Source organism: Babylonia areolata, chromosome 31 (genome assembly GCF_041734735.1).
Source record: "Babylonia areolata isolate BAREFJ2019XMU chromosome 31, ASM4173473v1, whole genome shotgun sequence".
NCBI lineage: Eukaryota > Metazoa > Mollusca > Gastropoda > Neogastropoda > Buccinidae > Babylonia > Babylonia areolata.
In genome coordinates this window covers 15,350,155-15,370,512 of record NC_134906.1, presented here as the reverse complement: position 1 = coordinate 15,370,512, position 20,358 = coordinate 15,350,155, and the positions used below count along the sequence as shown (strand labels likewise).

The window sequence follows — 20,358 nt, the reverse complement described above, 5'->3', positions numbered from 1 at the left end:
CCCTTTCACCTCTCCAACAGCTTACAAAGCCAAGACAAGCCCAACGACACAATTGTATTAGTCTAAAAGGTGGTGTTTAATTTCTTGATACAATCTATTCTTCAACATTTACTTGTAAAATATACATGTTTACAAGGGACATTCTGACCAAGTAGACCTGCTTCAAGAAACAGTAAAATGGAAGCAAAACATATCATTCCTATAAATGCCTGTTTTCTGACTCATGCTGTTTACGTCTGTTATTACTGACATCGCATTGTGAGATTTACACCTTGAGCTCGTGGGTGCAGTGCTCACAGTATGTCCTATATTGTCTTACGGTTCCTTTCATGTACAAGATTGTGTTTCACCAAACGAAAAGCATCAATTGCTTGAATTGCTTGAATGTGTATGTTCGTCTTACCATGAGTAACAAATTTGTTTGTTGTTTGATATCAAGACAAGTGTTAAAATGAAACTTTTTGATAAGAATATCAGTCGACATAAATAGAATAAAAACAAAATCATATAAAATAGTCATATTCATGAAAGACATCATTTTGAAACAATCCGGAAGTGATGTCAGAGGAAGTGATGCAGGGAGTATGCGCGGTTGGTCAGTCGTGCAGTAACCGCTGAATCTCGTTCCGGTCTTGCACGGCGCGCTCTATTTCAAACTGGGCCCGCGCCAGAGCCTGGTCATAGCGAGAGGTGAGGAGGTACAGCAACACGCTCTTCCCCTCCGCTGTCAACACAACACAAAACTCGTTATTTCCCAGGATAATATATAAACTCTGGTGTGTTTATTTTACATACACTCCCCGCCCAAAACAGGGTCTACTTTACACAGTACTAATTGATAATCGCATCAAGCATAATGGTCACATAATTTTCATAAAAAAAGAAATGGGAATAATGTACATTATCAAATAAAAGTGTACTACGATTAACGACGCACAAATAAACTGAAAGAGGTACATGCAGCATATTACTGGCAATAAAGGGAGAAAAAGCATGGCAAGACATGCTCCTTTCAGGAAAATGTGGAACAAATAAACAGTTAGAGAGCACTGGCAGATCGGTCAGGTGTTGGACTTGTGACCCAGTGTTCACCAGTGATCAGTGTTCACCAGTGATCAGTGATCCAGTGTTCACCAGTGATCAGTGACCCAGTGTTCACCAGTGACCCAGTGTTCACCAGTGATCAGTGTTCAGTGACCCAGTGTTCACCAGTGATCAGTGTTCAGTGACCCAGTGTTCACCAGTGATCAGTGTTCACCAGTGATCCAGTGTTCACCAGTGATCAGTGTTCGCCAGTGATCAGTGACCCAGTGTTTCACCAGTGACCCAGTGTTCACCAGTGATCAGTGTTCAGTGACCCAGTGTTCACCAGTGATCAGTGTTCAGTGACCCAGTGTTCACCAGTGATCAGTGTTCACCAGTGATCCAGTGTTCACCAGTGATCAGTGTTCGCCAGTGATCAGTGACCCAGTGTTCACCAGTGACCCAGTGTTCACCAGTGATCAGTGTTCAGTGACCCAGTGTTCACCAGTGATCAGTGTTCAGTGACCCAGTGTTCACCAGTGATCAGTGTTCACCAGTGATCAGTGATCCAGTGTTCACCAGTGATCAGTGATCCAGTGTTCACCAGTGATCAGTGTTCACCAGTGATCAGTGATCCAGTGTTCACCAGTGATCAGTGTTCACCAGTGATCAGTGATCAGTGTTCACCAGTGATCAGTGATCCAGTGTTCACCAGTGATCAGTGTTCACCAGTGATCAGGGTTCACCAGTGATCAGTGTTCACCAGTGATCAGTGTTCAGTGTTCACCAGTGATCAGTGTTCAGTGTTCACCAGTGATTCAGTGTTCACCAGTGATCAGTGTTCACCAGTGATCAGGGTTCACCAGTGACCCAGTGTTCACCAGTGATCAGGGTTCACCAGTGATCAGTGTTCCCCAGTGATTCAGGGTTCACCAGTGATTCAGGGTTCACCAGTGATCAGGGTTCACCAGTGATCAGGGTTCGGGGACCAATTTCACGGCTCCGTTTCGACATGGTGTTGTGTCCTTGGGAAAGGCACTATTCTCCGATTTTCCTCACTCCACCCTGGTGTGAACGGGTACCTGACCTGGTTGGGGAAGGTTCAAACAACGGAAGGAGAGGACTGGGCCCCGCCTTCCTATGACGAGCCCCAGACACATTGGATAGGAATTCACTGACCCGATGGCCGTGAGATTCAATGATGTTGAACCATTTGACCCTTGTTAGGGCGCTGAGGATAAAAAAGCAACAACATTCATACTGTACACAAAATTAAAACATTAACAGCAGTACAACACACGAAATTGGTAATTAATAAACAGATAATCTGGACTTGTCGTTTCTTTTATTCTCGCTCGCCTTGACTACTGTAACTCTCTATTGTCTGGTTTGCCTGCTTCATCCATTCAGTCCCTTCAACGCACACAAAACTCTGCTGCCCGACTCGTCCTCAGAAAGAAAAGATCTGAGCACATCACTCCTCTTTTGCAACATCTCCACTGGCTCCCTGTCTCACACAGAATAAAGTACAAGATCAGCACTCTATGTTATAAATGTATTCGCATATCTGCCCCTTCCTATCTCTGTGGGTGCCTTCACCTCTACACTCCATCTCGCTCACTACGATCGGCTTCGACTGTTGGCCGCCGTACTTTCTCTGTCTCTGGACCTTGCAATTGGAATGAACTTCCTCTTTCGCTTCGTCAAGTCTCCACACTCAGCTCTTTCAAGTCTGGCCTTGAAACCCACCTCTTCCCAAAATAGCCTCCCTTCCCTGCCTCTTCCTTGCATTCAGTTTCTCCAGTTTTAGAGTGATGCATGCGTGAGAATGACTGGTGCGATTGTCTCTGCACAAGATTCAGCGCCATATAAATACCATTATTATTATTATTAAATGATTATGTAATCTTGTAATTTTTCAGATTTGCACAAAAGTTTCCAGATTTCAAACTCCCTCCACTGCTTTCAACCAATAGCATATTTCTTTTTTTGGAATGAACTAATGGAAGGTCTGCACATGCTGGGCATTCCAGACTACAAGGGAAATCATCCCCAATCACTTCCGTGTCGCAGCTTCAAGTACGCAGTTCATGTAGAATATGATGACGCCTACCAGTCTTCACAGGTAACTTGTGACTACTGCACATGAACTGTATGAAAGATAAGTTATAACAATCAGGTAGTCTGGAAAAAACTCATTCTCTACCAAAACTGATTTTAAAGTTTCTATACAACAACCTTTATTACTATTTTTCATGACATTATGACAAATCCGAATACCATTAGACACCACACAGAGCACATATTCACAGGTTACAGAACACACAATACTATGTTAAAGGTCCGACAGCCTTTTACGGTTATCGGGGCAGTGAATTCATATCCACTGTGTTTCGGAAAGCAGATTTTTTTTTTTTTGAGGTTTTGTTTTGTTTGTTTCTTTGTTTTTAAAATACAAAATACAGAATATTCTAAGTTATCTCCAATAAAAGATGTTAATTTGTCGTGTTCAAACACGCAAACAATACATGAGAATCAGTCATTCAATATCTATACATAAAAGGCATAAATGCTTCAATGTCAGCTTGAAGTAAACCACACATAGTATAATCAGTCATATAGAATAATTAGTCACTCACACAGAATAACCACGTTCACACAGAGAATAATCACACACACACACACACACACACACACACACACACACACACACACACACACACACACACACACACACACACAGAATAATCAGTCATATACAAAGAATTATCACAGTCATACACATACAGTAATCACAGGAGACCCAAAGTGCTAATATCAAGTTGACCAAACATCATTAATCACAACCATACACACTATAAACAGCAGACCTAAAATACTTTAATGTGAACTTCAATAATCAGATTTATCACAGTGAACATGAATTGGTCCATTGTCAAGACAGACAGAGACAGAGAGACAGAGACAAAGAGAGGGAGACACAGAGAGAGAGAGACAGACAGACATACAGACAGACAGACAGACAGACTCACCTGATAACTTGGAATAAAACGATCTTCGGTCGTCTGGAGAACTTCGACTGAGTTCCATGCCTGTCAGGGAAGGGAGAGAACAGTGAAGGAAGGTTGAGCGTCAAGCACATCAGATTGTTGCCCTTCCATTCTCACACTGGCCACTCCCCCCTCAACCCCTCCTCTCTCTCTCTCCTTCTGTCTGTCTGTCTGTCTGTCTGTCTTTCTCTCCCCTCATATTCAGGTGTCCACAATAACATAGTAAGACAATGACGACTGTGAGTTTAGCGACATAAACACCACTATTCATATACCCACACAACCTACATCACACGCGCACATACGCCCCCCCACCTATCCCCCTCACACAAACACACAAACACGCGCGCGAGCAAACGCACACACACACACACACACACACACACACACACACACACACTGTCTTCAAACACACTTTCACACACACGCGCGCGCGCGCGAGCGCCCACTCACGCGCGCGCGCGCACACACACACACACACACACACACACACACACACATTGCCTTCACACACACACACACACACACACACACACACACACACACACACACACACACACACACACACACACACACACACACACACACACATTCACTCACATGCGCGAACACTGAATTTTTTCCCTCCCCAGCAGTTTCTCCATGCTCCTTGTGCAACGTTACTTCCATGAATGGAAGAAATTGATCGTTTCCTGTGCTCTGTCCATGAATGGAAGAAATTGATCGTTTCCTGTGCTCTGTCCATGAATGGAAGAAATTGATCGTTTTCTGTGCTCTGTCCATGAATGGAAGAAATTGATTGTTTTCTGTGCTCTGTCCACGAATGGAAGAAATTGATCGTTTTCTGTGCACTGCCCATGCTTGGAAGAAATTGATTGTTTTCTGTGCTCTGTCCATGAATGGAAGAAATTGATCGTTTTCTGTGCTCTGTCCATGAATGGAAGAAATTGATCGTTTCTTGTGCTCTGTCCATGAATGGAAGAAATTGATTGTTTTCTGTGCACTGTCCATGAATGGAAGAAATTGATTGTTTTCTGTGCTCTGTCCACGAATGGAAGAAATTGATCGTTTTCTGTGCACTGCCCATGCTTGGAAGAAATTGATTGTTTTCTGTGCTCTGTCCATGAATGGAAGAAATTTCACTGACTGCAGGTAAGGACTATGGTTAGTTGTTTTGTCACTGACTGCAGGTAAGGACTATGGTTGTTTTGTCACTGACTGCAGGTAAGGACCATGGTTAGTTATTTTGTCACTGACTGTAGGTAAGGACTATGGTTAGTTGTTTTGTTATCACTGACTGCAGGTAAGGACTATGGTTAGTTGTTTTGTCACTGACTGCAGGTAAGGACTATTGTTAGTTGTTTTGTCACAGACTGCAGGTAAGGACTACGGTAAGTTGTTTTGTCACTGACTGTAGGTAAGGACTATGGTTAGTTGTTTTGTCACTGACTGCAGGTAAGGACTATGGTTAATTGTTTTGTCACTGACTGCAGGTAAGGACTATGGTTAATTGTTTTGACACTGACTGCAGGTAAGGACTATGGTTAGTTGTTTTGTCACTGACTGCAGGTAAGGACTATGGTTAGTTGTTTTGTTGTCACTGACTGCAGGTAAGGACTATGGTTAGTTGTTTTGTCACTGACTGTAGGTAAGGACTATGGTTAGTTGTTTTGTCACTGACTACAGGTAAGGACCATGGTTAGTTGTTTTGTCACTGACTGCAGGTAAGGACTATGGTTAGTTGTTTTGTCACAGACTGCAGGTAAGGACTATGGTTAGTTGTTTTGTCACTGACTGCAGGTAAGGACCATGGTTAGTTGTTTTGTCACTGACAACAGGTAAGGACTATGGTTAGTTGTTTTGTCACTGACTGCAGGTAAGGACTATGGTTAGTTGTTTTGTTATCACAGACTGAAGGTAAGGACACTGGTTAGTTGTTTTGTCACTGACTGCAGGTAAGGACTATGGTTAGTTGTTTTGTCACTGACTGCAGGTAAGGACTATGGTTAGTAGTTTTGTTATCACAGACTGAAGGTAAGGACTATGGTTAGTTGTTTTGTCATTGACTGCAGGTAAGGACACTGGTTAGTTGTTTTGTTATCACAGACTGCAGGTAAGGACTATGGTTAGTTGTTTTGTCACTGACTGCAGGTAAGGACTATGGTTAGTTGTTTTGTCACTGACTGCAGGTAAGGACTATGGTTAGTAGTTTTGTCACTGACTGCAGGTACGGACTATGGTTAGTTGTTTTGTTATCACAGACTGCAGGTAAGGACACTGGTTAGTTGTTTTGTTATCACAGACTGCAGGTAAGGACTATGGTTAGTAGTTTTGTCACTGACTGCAGGTAAGGACTATGGTTAGTTGTTTTGTTATCACAGACTGCAGGTAAGGACACTGGTTAGTTGTTTTGTTATCACAGACTGCAGGTAAGGACTATGGTTAGTTGTTTTGTCACAGACTGCAGGTAAGGACCATGGTTAGTTGTTTTGTCACTGGCTGCAGGTAAGGACTAATGTTAGTTGTTTTGTCACAGACTGCAGGTAAGGATTATGGTTAGTTGTTTTGTCACTGACTACAGGTAAGGACCATGGTTAGTTGTTTTGTCACTGACTACAGGTAAGGACTATGGTTAGTTGTTTTGTCACTGACTGCAGGTAAGGACTATGGTTAGTTGTTTTGTCACTGACTGTAGGTAAGGACCATGGTTAGTTGTTTTGTCACTGACTGCAGGTAAGGACTATTGTTAGTTGCTTTGTCACAGACTGCAGGTAAGGACTATGGTTAGTTGTTTTGTCACTGACTTTAAGGTAAGGACTATGGTTAGTTGTTTTGTCACTGACTGCAGGTAAGGACTATGGTTAATTGTTTTGTCACTGACTGCAGGTAAGGACTATGGTTAGTTGTTTTGTCACTGACTGTAGGTAAGGACTATGGTTAGTTGTTTTGTCACTGACTGTAGGTAAGGACTATGGTTAGTTGTTTTGTCACTGACTGTAGGTAAGGACTATGATTAGTTGTTTTGTCACTGACTGCAGGTAAGGACTATGGTTAGTTGTTTTGTCACTGACTGCAGGTAAGGACTATGGTTAGTTGTTTTGTCACTGACTGCAGGTAAGGACTATGGTTAGTTGTTTTGTCACTGACTGCAGGTAAGGACTATGGTTTGTTTCTTTCTGTCACTAATTGCAGGTAAAGACTATGGTTTGTTTCTTTCTCTCACAGATTGCAGGTAAAGACTATGGTTTGTTTCTTTCTCTCACAGATTGCAGGTAAAGACTATGGTTTGTTTCTTTCTCGCACAGATTGCAGGTAAAGACTATGGTTTGTTTCTTTCTCGCACAGATTGCAGGTAAAGACTATGGTTTGTTTCTTTCTCTCACAGATTGCAGGTAAAGACTATGGTTTGTTTCTTTCTCGCACAGATTGCAGGTAAAGACTATGGTTTGTTTCTTTCTCGCACAGATTGCAGGTAAAGACTATGGTTTGTTTCTTTCTCGCACAGATTGCAGGTAAAGACTATGGTTTGTTTCTTTCTCGCACAGATTGCAGGTAAAGACTATGGTTTGTTTCTTTCTGTCACTAATTGCAGGTAAAGACTATGGTTTGTTTCTTTCTCGCACAGATTGCAGGTAAAGACTATGGTTTGTTTCTTTCTGTCACTAATTGCAGGTAAAGACTATGGTTTGTTTCTTTCTGTCACTAATTGAAGGTAAAGATTATGGTTTGTTTCTTTCAGACTGCAGGTTAGGAGAATGATTAGTTTGTTTCTGTCCGAGACTGGGAGTGGATGAATCAGCTTTTCTATTTATGTCTAGGAAATGGGATAAGAGATTCCCTTTTTATGTATCTTAGCCTGGTGGACAGGGAATTTGACTTCTTTTCCATTTATCTTTTCTGAAGACAAGGGAATTATCTGTTTAACTGGCTGTCTTGGCTGGAGAGAAGAGATTTGAAAAATATTTGTCTTTGACTGCTAGTAAGGGAACAGGGTTTTTGTTGTTGTTTTTTGTCTGGGACTGAAGAATGGGTAATATTTTACTATATTATCATTTCATCGTATTTAGTTTATTTGGGGGATGTATGGGCTTTTTCATTTAAATATGAGGACATGGAATTGGAAAATGAGTTGCAGTGCAGGATGTAACTTGTAAGTTTTTTTCAATGTCTAAGACTGGTAGTAATGGGATAGCTTTTGTTTTTCTTTCCAGATCTGTCTCGGAGTGTTGTGGCTCTGACACTGAGGTTTCTTTTTTTGCACACACAAGAAAAGTCAGGAAAAATATACAGACAACAAATAGGTTGTCAGGGTAATTCATACGCACGTTAAAGATCCCGTAATCCATGTCAGCGTTCGGTGGGTTATGGAAACAAGAACATACCCAGTATGCACCCACTCCCCGAAAACGTGTACCCACGAGTGAACGTGGAAGTTTTAGCCAATCAGTGGCAGCATCTGTGCGTGTGTGTATGTGTGTGTTTGTGTGTATGTGTGGGTCTGTGTGTTTGAGTGCGTTTGTGCATGTGCGAGGGTGTAAGTGTACACAAGTGTCAGGAGAGTTCTGTGCACGTACGTGTGTGTGTGTATGTGTGTGTGTGTGTGAGGGGGGTGGGGGAGGTGGGGGTGCGGGGTGGAGGGGGGTAGAGGATGAGGTATGTGAGTGTATGCATGCCTACACTGTGGGAGCAACGGGATATTGGAACGTGCGGGTGTGTATATATATATCTTTTATTTTTTATTATGTGTGTGGGGTTGGAGGTGGGGGATATGGGCGTATGCGTGTGTGTTTGTACAAGTAAGTGTTCATCTGTGTGTGTGTGTGTGTGTGTGTGTGTGCCGTAGAAGCTGCGATACGTAGCCTAGAAATGAGTGGGTAGAGGTGCAGGGTAATGTGTGTGTGTGTGTGTGTGTGTGTGTGTGTTGGGGCTCATGTACGTTTATATGTATTTGACTGTGCTTTCATATCTGTGAAACCGCATGTTTGGTGCATATCTGTTATGCATGTGTGGGTGTATGTGTGAATATGTGTCTTCATGTTTTACATTTATTTGCTTATTTATCATCATTGTTGTCTTATTTATTTATTTATTATTATTATTATTATTGTTATTACTACCTTTTTTATATCATAATTATTATTTATTTATTTATTTACTCATTTATGTACGCTTATCTATTATTTATTCACCTTTTCTTTTCAAGGCCTGACTAAGCGCGTTGGGTTACGCTGCTGGTCAGGCATCTGCTTGGCAGATGTGGTGTAGCGTATATGGATTTGTCCGAACGCAGTGACGCCTCCTTGAGCTACTGAAACTGAAACTGAAACTGACACTAGCCCAGGAAGGAAGAAGCAGAAGAATACGGCAGGAGTCACGTGACTGTTGAGAACACGTGAACAGTAACCATGCTGGCAGCAGGCTACAGTCACACGCACGGTAGAATCGAGCACAGGTGCAACATTTCTCCTGGATAACTTAGTACAAGAAATGTTTATATTTTTGTATTGTTTTGGAAATTCTTTATGTGTTTTATTTGATTTGAATTTATAAGCAATGTATTTGGCAAAAAGCACGATCAGATCCAATGTTTCGTATGTTCGTCATTTCCACACAGAATTTATTTTACAATTAGAGTCACTCTAGCACATGTTATACAATCTGTTTTGAAAAGATATCTCAAGATCGTTCAAAAATCGCCAAGAAATGTAACAACTCTATAAACAGTGACAAACTGAATCATTTTTAAAACAGAAAGTGTGTAAGTCAGTACTTACAATGTCCATTTTCTGCACTTTTATTCTTTACCCCATGGGTTATTCTAACTTGGAACCATTTGAGTGTTATTGTTGTGACCGACACCAGTGACTGCGGCACTCACCCAGACTGCAGTCGCTGCCCCAGTACCCCTCCTGACAGCCGTCAGAGCACACCCCGGAGTGAGGGCTGCACGTGTGGTTCCGACAATGCTGGGGGCAGGGCACGGCGCAGTTGGCTCCATAGAAACCATTGATGCAAACTGCACGGGATAGAAAGGGAGAAAAAATGCACGTGTGGTTTTGACAAAGCTCGCGGCACTGTGCAGTTGGGTCTGTCAACCATTTATGTAAACTGCACGTGACAGACAGCAAAAAGCCGATCATTTAATATACAGATCCAGTCGCTCCAATAAAAAATAAAAATAAAAACAAAAACAAAACAAACAAACAAACAAAAACCGCACTGCGCATAAATAGGAAAAAAGCCGACCACATGATAATATACAGATTCAATGGCCGCACTTGGTGATAATTATATGTCCTGCACCATTAAAGACGATAAAATAAAATTACAGTTAGTCGTCAGTTGCGTGTGTGGGTGTGGGTGGGGTGGGAGTGGGGTGGGGGTGGGAAGGGAGGTGGCTTTCACTAATCAAATCCTCTCTTTCTTTCTCTGTGTCTCAATATACACCCCTCTTTCTCTCTGTGTGTCTCAATATACACCCCTCTTTCTCTCTGTGTCTCAATATACACCCCTCTTTCTCTCTGTGTGTCTCAATATACACCCCTCTTTCTCTCTCTGTGTCTCAATATACACCTCTCTTTCTCTCTGTGTCTCAATATACACTCCTCTTTCTCTCTGTGTGTGTCTCAATATACACCCCTCTTTCTCTCTGTGTCTCAATATACACCCCTCTTTCTCTCTGTGTCTCAATATACACCCCTCTTTCTCTGTGTGTCTCAATATACACCCCTCTTTCTCTGTGTGTCTCAATATACACCCCTCTTTCTCTCTGTGTCTCAATATACACCCCTCTTTCTCTGTGTCTCAATATACACCCCTCTTTCTCTCTGTGTCTCAATATACACTCCTCTTTCTCTCTCTGTGTCTCAATATACACCCCTCTTTCTCTGTATGTCTCAATATACACCCCTCTTTCTCTCTGTGTGTCTCAATATACACTCCTCTTTCTCTCTGTGTGTCAATATACACCCCTCTTTCTCTCCGTGTCTCAATATACACCCCTCTTTCTCTGTGTGTCTCAATATACACTCCTCTTTCTCTCTGTGTGTCTCAATATACACCCCTCTTTCTCTCTGTGTCTCAATATACACCCCTCTTTCTCTCTGTGTGTCAATATACACCCCTCTTTCTCTCTGTGTGTCTCAATATACACCCCTCTTTCTCTCTGTGTCTCAATATACACCCCTCTTTCTCTCTCTTTCGCTATCGTTATCGTAATCTTTCTCTGTCTGACACCTACATTCTAATCTATGGCGAGAGAGACATATACCCAATATCGGCAAATAAATGCAATCACATCTGGATAAAATTTACAGATGGGTGCTCACAAAATAAACACAGATGGATGCTCACAAAATAAACACAGATGGATGCTCACAAAATAAACACAGATGGATGCTCACAGACTACGCTGTGCACAATGGTGTCAGATTTGATAACAGAATAAGAAAAATGGATTTCGAATGATAAGGTGAAGCAGTGTCAAGGTATTGGAGACACTAAAGCTTTTATCCGTGCGTTCCGTGAAAGACTGATTAGCGGCAGATGACACAGCTGAATTCATACATTCAAAATAGTGACCGGTTTGTATCCACCAATCAATAGTTTTCACAAACATTTAACTTTAGGTAGGTAGGCCAAGCTGCGAACGATCCCATCAGGTAACAGGCAGAACGCTCCTCAAATGCAGCTCTTCTGTTTTTGAAGGCTTTCTCCGATTGAATGCACCAGGAAAAGTTCGTCTGCTCGTTTTCAACCTTTTTTTTTTTTTCTTTTCTTTTTTTTTTTCTCAAGGCCTGACTAAGCGCGTTGGGTTACGCTGCTGGTCAGGCATCTGCTTGGCAGATGTGGTGTAGCGTGTATGGTTTGTCCGAACGCAGTGACGCCTCCTTGAGCTACTGAAACTGAAACTCTTTTTTTTTTCTTTTTTTTCTTTTTTAATGGTTGAAATAGTAGGGTTGCCAGGAGGGAAAACGCAAACGGGCGAGTCTAATTGCGAACGATGGATTTGGGTACATGTGGACAATTAGAACAGAAGCATGTCTTGTGTGTGTTTTTGTCTCTGTGTGTGTGCGTGCGCGCGCGCGCGCGCGTGTATGTCTGTGTGTGCGAGCGCGTTAGTGTGTATAAACATGCGTGTGCGTGTGTGCCCAGGAATGCGTAGTGTGTTACGTGTGTAGCAGTAGAACTAGTCTTCAGTTTTATGTCTTTCTGTTCTAAGTGATAGCGGACGTGTAAAGTGTGTGTGTGTGTGTGTGTGTGTGTGTGTGTGTGTGTGTGTGTGTGTGTGTGTGTGTGTGTTTTCATGTGCACATGTGTGTATGTGTAGAGTGGGGGGGGAAGAAGGAGAGCGGGGGGGTGTCTACGTGTTCGCGCCCGTGCATGCGTAATGTGTAGCGTGTGCTAGCACGCGCGCGCATGGTGTACAGAGCAGGGGGGTGGGGGTGGGGGTGCGGACACGGCGTGTGCAGCACACGTTCGTTCTGCCCGCCTTTCTTCCCCACACCACCACCAGGCCACACCCTGACACCAGGCCACACCCTGACACCAGGCCACACCCTGACACCACCACCAGGCCACACCCTGACACCAGGCCACACCCTGACACCGCCAGGCCACACCCTGACACCACCACCAGGCCACACCCTGACACCAGGCCACACCCTGACACCAGGCCACACCCTGACACCGCCAGGCCACACCCTGACACCAGGCCACACCCTGACACCACCGCCAGGCCACACCCTGACACCACCAGGCCACACCCTGACACCGCCAGGCCACACCCTGACACCACCACCAGGCCACACCCTCACACCAGGCCACACCCTGACACCGCCAGGCCACACCCTGACATCACCAGTCCACACCCTGACACCGCCAGGCCACACCCTGACACCACCACCAGGCCACACCCTCACACCAGGCCACACCCTGACACCGCCAGGCCACACCCTGACACCGCCAGGCCACACCAACAAAGTCAGCAACAAACCCACCGGTCGTTGCCAGCAGTACCTGTAGTGCAGTCGTTTCCAGTGAAGCCCGCCTTGCAGCCCAGTGTGCAGTCACCCGTGTCCTGCCGGCACTGGCTGTCCACACAGTTCACTGAGCACGCCTCTGTGCAGTCAGCCCCGAACACCCCCCGGGGACATCCACCCACTGGTGTGCCTGCAACTGCACAACTTCAGCATCATGTATGTGTGTAGATATGTCTCTGATTCAACTGCACAACTTCAGCATTATGTATGTGTGTAGATATGTCTCTGATTCAACTGCACAACTTCAGCATTATGTATGTGTGTAGATATATCTGATTCTACATCTACTCTTCGCTCTTCACTAACAACCCATCTTTCTGAAACCAAAATGGAACCACTCTCAACTTCCTTCTTGTCAGCTCACTTTGGATGCATGATGAATGAGAGAGGGAGGGTGTGTAGAGGTGGGGGTGAGCGGGGGTTGGGGGAGGACGGGGTTAAGAGAGTGGTCATGAATGATGCATGTGATTTGAACATTTTTCTTTCATGTAAAACGCCCTGAGCTCTTAGAGAGAAAGGGTGCTATATAAATGTGCAGTACACACACACACACACACACACACACACACACACACAGATATCTCTCTCTCTCTCTCTCTCTCTCTCTCTATATATATATATATATATATATATATAGATAGATAGATAGATATGTGTGTGTGTGTGTGTGTGTGTCTGTGTGTGTGTGTGTGTGTGTACTGCACATTTATATAGCGCCCTATACACACACACACACACATATATATATATATGTATGTGTGTGTGTGTGTGTGTGTGTGTTTGTGTGTGTGTGTGTGTGTGTGTGTGTGTGTGTGTGTGTGTGTGTGTGTGTGTGTGTACATATGTTTTTTTTGTTTGTTTGTTTTTTTTAATCGGGTGTCCCCAAAAAAGTGAACCGCTTTTTGGCAAGTATTTTCTCAGTGATGGCGAAACCGAATTAATTGAAAATTTTCACACAGTAAACTTAGGGTAATATCAACAAGTCTGCAAAATATCTGAAATTATGCGAGTATTGTCAAATTCAAAACAGCATGTCAGAAAATCCAATATCAGAGGAAAACTCACTTACTTCAGTTTATGCTCAATGTGGCCTCCATCTTCCTCCACGACTAAACGAAGCCGTTTCTTCCAAGCAGAAATGCGTTTACGTATTTCTTCCACCGATATCTCCTCCCATGACATAATTATCCTGTCCTTTAACGCCTGCTCGGTCAATTTGTCTCTCACTCCCCGGTAAACTTTCTCCTTCAGAGAGTCCCATATGGCATAATCAATTGGGTTACAGTCAGGACTTTGTGGAGGCCTGGTGTAGCCTCCTCCAGATGGGCCTGGGTATACTTGTGTGTGAAGGAGCCCCATCTTGCTGAAACACGTAATTGTTTCTAGGATAAAGACGCCTACAATCCTGGAGAAGATTGTCATACAATAACTGAATGTAGCTTCACTATTAACCTTGACTCTATCAGTGTCAGTAAAATGAATGTTTGTTTTTCCTTTCCAGGATACTCCAGCTGAAACCATTATCTTTTTTTGAAAATCTAGAAGTCTCATGACAGAGGAGAGATGGCCGAATTTCTCGTTTCCGTTTCCCATAAACGCGATCGTTTTGGCGACTTTTAGCTATCTCTATCGCAAAGTCTTTCTCGTCTGTGAAAATGATCCTTTTCACATCAGTGGCCAAGTAGCGGTCATTCAAGTTACGGCAGCAAGTTTTTCTATTCCCTTTAACATTTTGGTCCCTCCTTGATACCCGTATCCTCTTGAAGGGCTTCAGCTACAGTTCTTTCGCCATTCTTTGCACAGAAGACTTGTTCACTTGTAAATCGCTTGCAAATTCTCTAAGAGATTTGTGAGTCCCCGGGTTCTCCTCCTGGGATTGAATCAGTTCCTCAACACGGTCCTTGTTCTCCTCCGAACATGCAGTCTTGGGTCTTCCACTGCCAATTTTACTTGCTACTGACCCTGTAGTGCGTATTTTAGCAATAAGTCTATTTACAGTGACATGACTCCACCCCTTGCCTGGAAATTCCTTTACGATCCTTCTTCCACCCCTGCCTTTCTCCTTGAAACAGTTTTCAAAGGTAACCTTATCACTTTCACTCAAAGGCATGGTTGATCCTTCCAAACTGAAACTTTGGACAGAACTGATTTTGGATACAGACGACAATAAAAAAATAAATAAAAAAACTCAATAGACTTGACACTCAGACAGGCTATTTTTAGACTGACACTGATTGACAGATGCCACCACCTGGCAGCTGGCATGAACATGATGAAGGTCACATTGCACAGCTCTGATATTGGATATTTTTACATGCCGTTTTGAATTTGACAATACTCGCATAATTTTGTCCGAACTTTTAGATATTTTGCAGACTTTATGATATCCTAAGGTTACTGTGTAAAACTTTTCAATGAATTCGGTTTCTCTATCACTGAGAAAATACTTGTCAAAAAGCGGTTCACAATTTTTGGGACACCCGATATATAACGTCTAATATCACTGATAGTGAAAAGACGCGAAACCAAAGAACGAACGAACCCCCCCCCCCCCCGCCCCCCGCCCTTCCCAATATATATATATAGATAAAGAGATAGATAGATAGATAGATAGATATGGTATAACAGTAGAAGGAGGAGAGAATGGAATGGGCCCCACCCTGGAAGCGAAGCCCCAGACCAAGTGGATATGAAATCACTGCCCTTGCGGACGTCGTAAAAGGCTGCAGGACCTGTGACTTGACAACAGCAACAATCCCAGCACTAACAGCCCTAGCACTAACAGCCCTAGCACTAACAGCCCCAGCACTAACAGCCCTAGCACTAACAGCCCTAGCACTAACAGCCCTAGCACTAACAGCCCCAGCACTAACAGCCCCAGCACTAACAGCCCTAGCACTAACAGCACTAACAGCCCTAGCACTAACAGCCCCAGCACTAACAGCCCCAGCAGTAACAGCCTCCAGCACTAACAGCCCAGCAGTAACAGCCTCAGCACTAACACCCTAGCACTAACAGCCCCAGCACTAACAGCCCCAGCAGTAACAGCCCCAGCAGTAACAGCCCCAAACAGTAACAGCCTCAGCACTAACAGCCCTAGCACTAACAGCCCCAGCACTAACAGCCCCAGCAGTAACAGCCCCAGCAGTAACAGCCCTAGCACTAACAGCCCCACAGTAACAGCCTCACACTAACAGCCCTAGCACTAATGGCCCCAGCACTAACAGCCCCAGCAGTAAAAGCCCCAGCAGTAACAGCCCTAGCACTAACAGCCCCAGCAGTAACAGCCTCAGCACTAACAGCCCTAGCACTAACAGTCCAGCACTAAAGCCCCAGCAGTAACATCCCTAGCCACTAACACCCCAGCAGTAACACCCTAGCACTAACATCCCCAGCACTAACAGCCCCAGCAGTAACAGCCCTATCACTCGTCCTAACAGCCCCAAGCACTATTGCGCTCCATTACAGCCCCACATACAAGCGTAGCCTACACCTCTCGTCTGTAACACATAACCGCCCACATCAGCCCCAGTACGTCCCAAGTTACGCAGCCCAGTTTTTCTGACACCCAGATAACATGACCCACACTATACCCCGCATCCCTTGAGGGCTTCAGCTACATTCTTTCGCCATTCATTGCACAAAACTTGCTCACTGTAAATTGCTGCAAATCTCAAGATAATTGGGTCCCCGGTTACACCCTAGATGAATCAGCTCCACAAACAGTCCCTTGATCTCCCCGACATGCAGTCTGGGCTCCACTGCCAATTTACTTGCAACTGACCCTATGCGTATTTAGGCAATAAGTCCATTACAGTACATTGACTCCACCCCTTGCCTGGAAATTCCTTTACGATACCCTTCATCCACCCTCCTGCCCTCACTACCCCCATTGAAACAGCTTTCAACAGGTAACACCTTATCAACATGCCACCTCAAAGCATGGCTTGACAGCCTTCCAAACTGAAACTTTGACAGAACAGACTTTGGATACAGCCCACATAAAAAATAACACCCACAAAAACCCAATAACTTGACCTTCAAACAGGCTATTTAGACTGACACTATTGACAATGCCACCACCTAGCAGCTCGCATGAACACTGCATAAGTCCACATGACAGCTCTGATATGGCACTATTACATGCCGTTTGAAATGACAAATACTCGCATAACATTGTCCGAACTTAAACTTTGCAGACTTTATGAATGCCCACAGTTACGCTGATAACACTTCCAATAATTCGCTTCCTACACAGGAGAAACACCTGTCAAAAGCCGTTGCACAAATTTTTGGACACCTAATAACGTCTATCATCACTGCACAGTAAAAGACCTGCAAACCCAAGAACAACGACAGCACGAACGAACCCCCGTCAGCCCATGCACGTAATCAATAAAACAGATAACAGTAGAAGAGCGAGAGAATGGAAGGCCCCTCACCCTGAAGCGAAGCCCCACTAGCACTAACAGCCTAGCCTACAGGCAGCATAACGCCCTAGCAGTAACAGCCCTAGCACCTAACAGCATCCCTAGCACTAACAGCCCCAGCACTAACAGCAACTAGCATAACAGTCCCAGCACATCACAGCCCTAGCACTAACACCGGCACTAACAGCCCCTTAGCACTAACAGCCCTAGCACTAACAGCCCTAGCACTAACCATCACTAACAGCCCTAGCACTAACAGCCCCAGCCACTAACAGCCCCAGCCTCTAATCAGCCCCTAGCACTAACAGCCCCCAGCACTAACAGCCCAAGCACTAAACAAGCAGCTAACAGCCCTAAGCACTAACAGCACTAACAGCCCTAGCACTAACAGCCCCAGCACTAACAGCCCCAGCACTAACAGCCCCAGCACTAACAGCCCTAGCACTAACAGCCCCAGCACTAACAGCCCCAGCACTAACAGCCCTAGCACTAACAGCCCTAGCACTAACAGCCCCAGCAGTAACAGCCCTAGCACTAACAGCCCCAGCACTAACAGCCCTAGCACTAACAGCCCCAGCACTAACAGCCCTAGCACTAACAGGCCCAGCACTAACAGCCCCAGCAGTAACAGCCCTTGCACTAACAGCCCTAGCAGTAACAGCCCTTGCACTAACAGCCCCAGCAGTAACAGCCCTTGCACTAACAGCCCTAGCACTAACAGCCCCAGCACTAACAACCCCAGCAGTAACAGCCCTTGCACTAACAGCCCCAGCAGTAACAGCCCCAGCACTAACAGCCCTAGCACTAACAGCCCCAGCACTAACAGCCCCAGCAGTAACAGCCCTTGCACTAACAGCCCCAGCAGTAACAGCCCCAGCAGTAACAGCCCTAGCACTGACAGTCCCAGCAGTAACAGCCCCAGCAGTAACAGCCCCAGCACTGACAGTCCCAGCACTAACAGCCCCAGCAGTAACAGCCCCAGCACTAACAGCCCTAGCACTGACAGTCCCAGCAGTAACAGCCCCAGCAGTAACAGCCCTAGCACTGACAGTCCCAGCAGTAACAGCCCCAGCAGTAACAGCCCTAGCACTAACAGCCCCAGCACTAACAGCCCCAGCAGTAACAGCCCCAGCACTAACAGCCCCAGCAGTAACAGCCCTAGCACTAACAGCCCCAGCAGTAACAGCCCTAGCACTAATAGCCCTAGCACTAACAGCCCCAGCACTAACAGCCCTAGCACTAACAGCCCTAGCACTAACAGCCCTAGCACTAACAGCCCTAGCACTAACAGCCCCAGCACTAACAGCCCTAGCACTAACAGCCCCAGCACTAACAGCCCCAGCAGTAACAGCCCTAGCACTGACAGTCCTAGCAGTAACAGCCCTAGCACTAACAGCCCTAGCACTAACAGCCCCAGCACTAACAGCTCCAGCACTAACAGCCCCAGCACTAACAGCCCTAGCAGTAACAGCCCTAGCACTAACAGCCCTAGCACTAACAGCCCTAGCGCTAATGTTGCTGTTGTTGAAAACATCCTCAACGACATGAACATGTATGTTACACAGGTTAAAGAACTACAGAATGCAACTGAACAAGTGAACATATCAAATGACCGTCACCTTGAGATGCGCCGTCGAAGCCTGATCCCCAGTCCACCACGCATGTTCCCGTGACGTCATCACACACACCTGACAGACACGGCTGGGGACACTGCGCTGTTTCAAATGACGTCATGTTAATGTGTGGACAGGGCTGCCTCGCATAAAACATATCATCAACATGTCGTCAAATTTAAAAACTGCAAAGTAATCATTCATCACGCAAAATGATGTATAACATTTAGAGAAAATCAATTCAGAGTTTTTCAAAACAAAAAACTATTTTCAAAGCAACTATATACAATTAAAACAGGAGAAGTAAGGCCTTCAGCACTCATCTGTGATACACACTTTCTCCAGTAAAAAAAAAAAGAAAAAAGAATCGTTAAAATGTGTTCTGTGTTCACTGCACACTGTACTGTGGTCTGGATGTTAGACTTTTGGACGAAACAATCAAGCTAGGTCCGGTGTGCAATATACACTTAGCGCACGGAAAAGAAGCAACAGCAAACAAGACAGCTGTCTCTGGCACAATTCTATAGAAAACAACAAAACAAACAAACAAACATACTGACTGATAAAATAAATGAATAATAGATTATATTATTTAGAATATTACTGAGTGTAGAATAATGAGAAGAAATGAAACGTAAAGTGTCGGAAATATTAATAACGATACACACTTGTAATAATCATGAACTTGACTTCTCAGCATCGGCAGTCAGATGATGTGGGTTGCTGATGTCAATGAGTTATCTACCCCCTACCCTCCGTTCTCTTTTTGTTTGTCAGGGTCAGATACATTTACTGTTTGTTGTTGTTGTTGTTGTTGTTGTTGTTTCTCCTTCTTTGTTGTGTGTCATTTCACTCTCAGTGAAATACCTTGTTGTCGACTTTGATTACTTTTCAGACTCTGATGGCCTTCAGTTCTGAATTGTGCGCAAGCACGCATGTGTGTGTGTGTGTGTGTGTGTGTGTGTGTATGTGTGTGTGCGTGTGTGTGTGCGTGCGTGCGTGCGTGTGGGTGTGGGTGTGTGTGTGTGCGCGCGCGCGTGTGTGTGTGTGTGCGTGTGTGTACGCGCGCGTGTGTGTGTGTGTGTGTTAGAGAGAGACAGAGACAGACACAGAGACAGACACAGAGACAGACACAGAGACACAGAGACAGACACAGAGACACAGAGACAGACACAGACACAGAGCAGGCGAAACGGCAATG

General features: G+C 44.8%; 1 protein-coding gene across 2 annotated transcripts in view; it reads right to left on the bottom strand.

The window, feature by feature from the left end:
- Positions 1 to 52: 52 nt before the first annotated feature.
- LOC143275934 (uncharacterized) overlaps positions 53 to 20,358 on the bottom strand; it is a 24,183-nt gene continuing 3,877 nt past the window's right edge. The window contains exons 2-6 of one of the 2 annotated variants that reach the window (XM_076580281.1): positions 19,164 to 19,259; positions 13,092 to 13,250; positions 9,952 to 10,089; positions 4,056 to 4,115; positions 53 to 724 (exon numbers count right to left, since the gene is read on the bottom strand). In XM_076580281.1, the coding sequence (XP_076436396.1) occupies positions 597 to 724; positions 4,056 to 4,115; positions 9,952 to 10,089; positions 13,092 to 13,250; positions 19,164 to 19,259 (581 nt within the window). In that variant the 3' untranslated portion in view covers positions 53 to 596. The remainder of the gene's footprint in view (positions 725 to 4,055; positions 4,116 to 9,951; positions 10,090 to 13,091; positions 13,251 to 19,163; positions 19,260 to 20,358) is intronic. The other variant, XM_076580282.1, reaches the window with a different exon arrangement.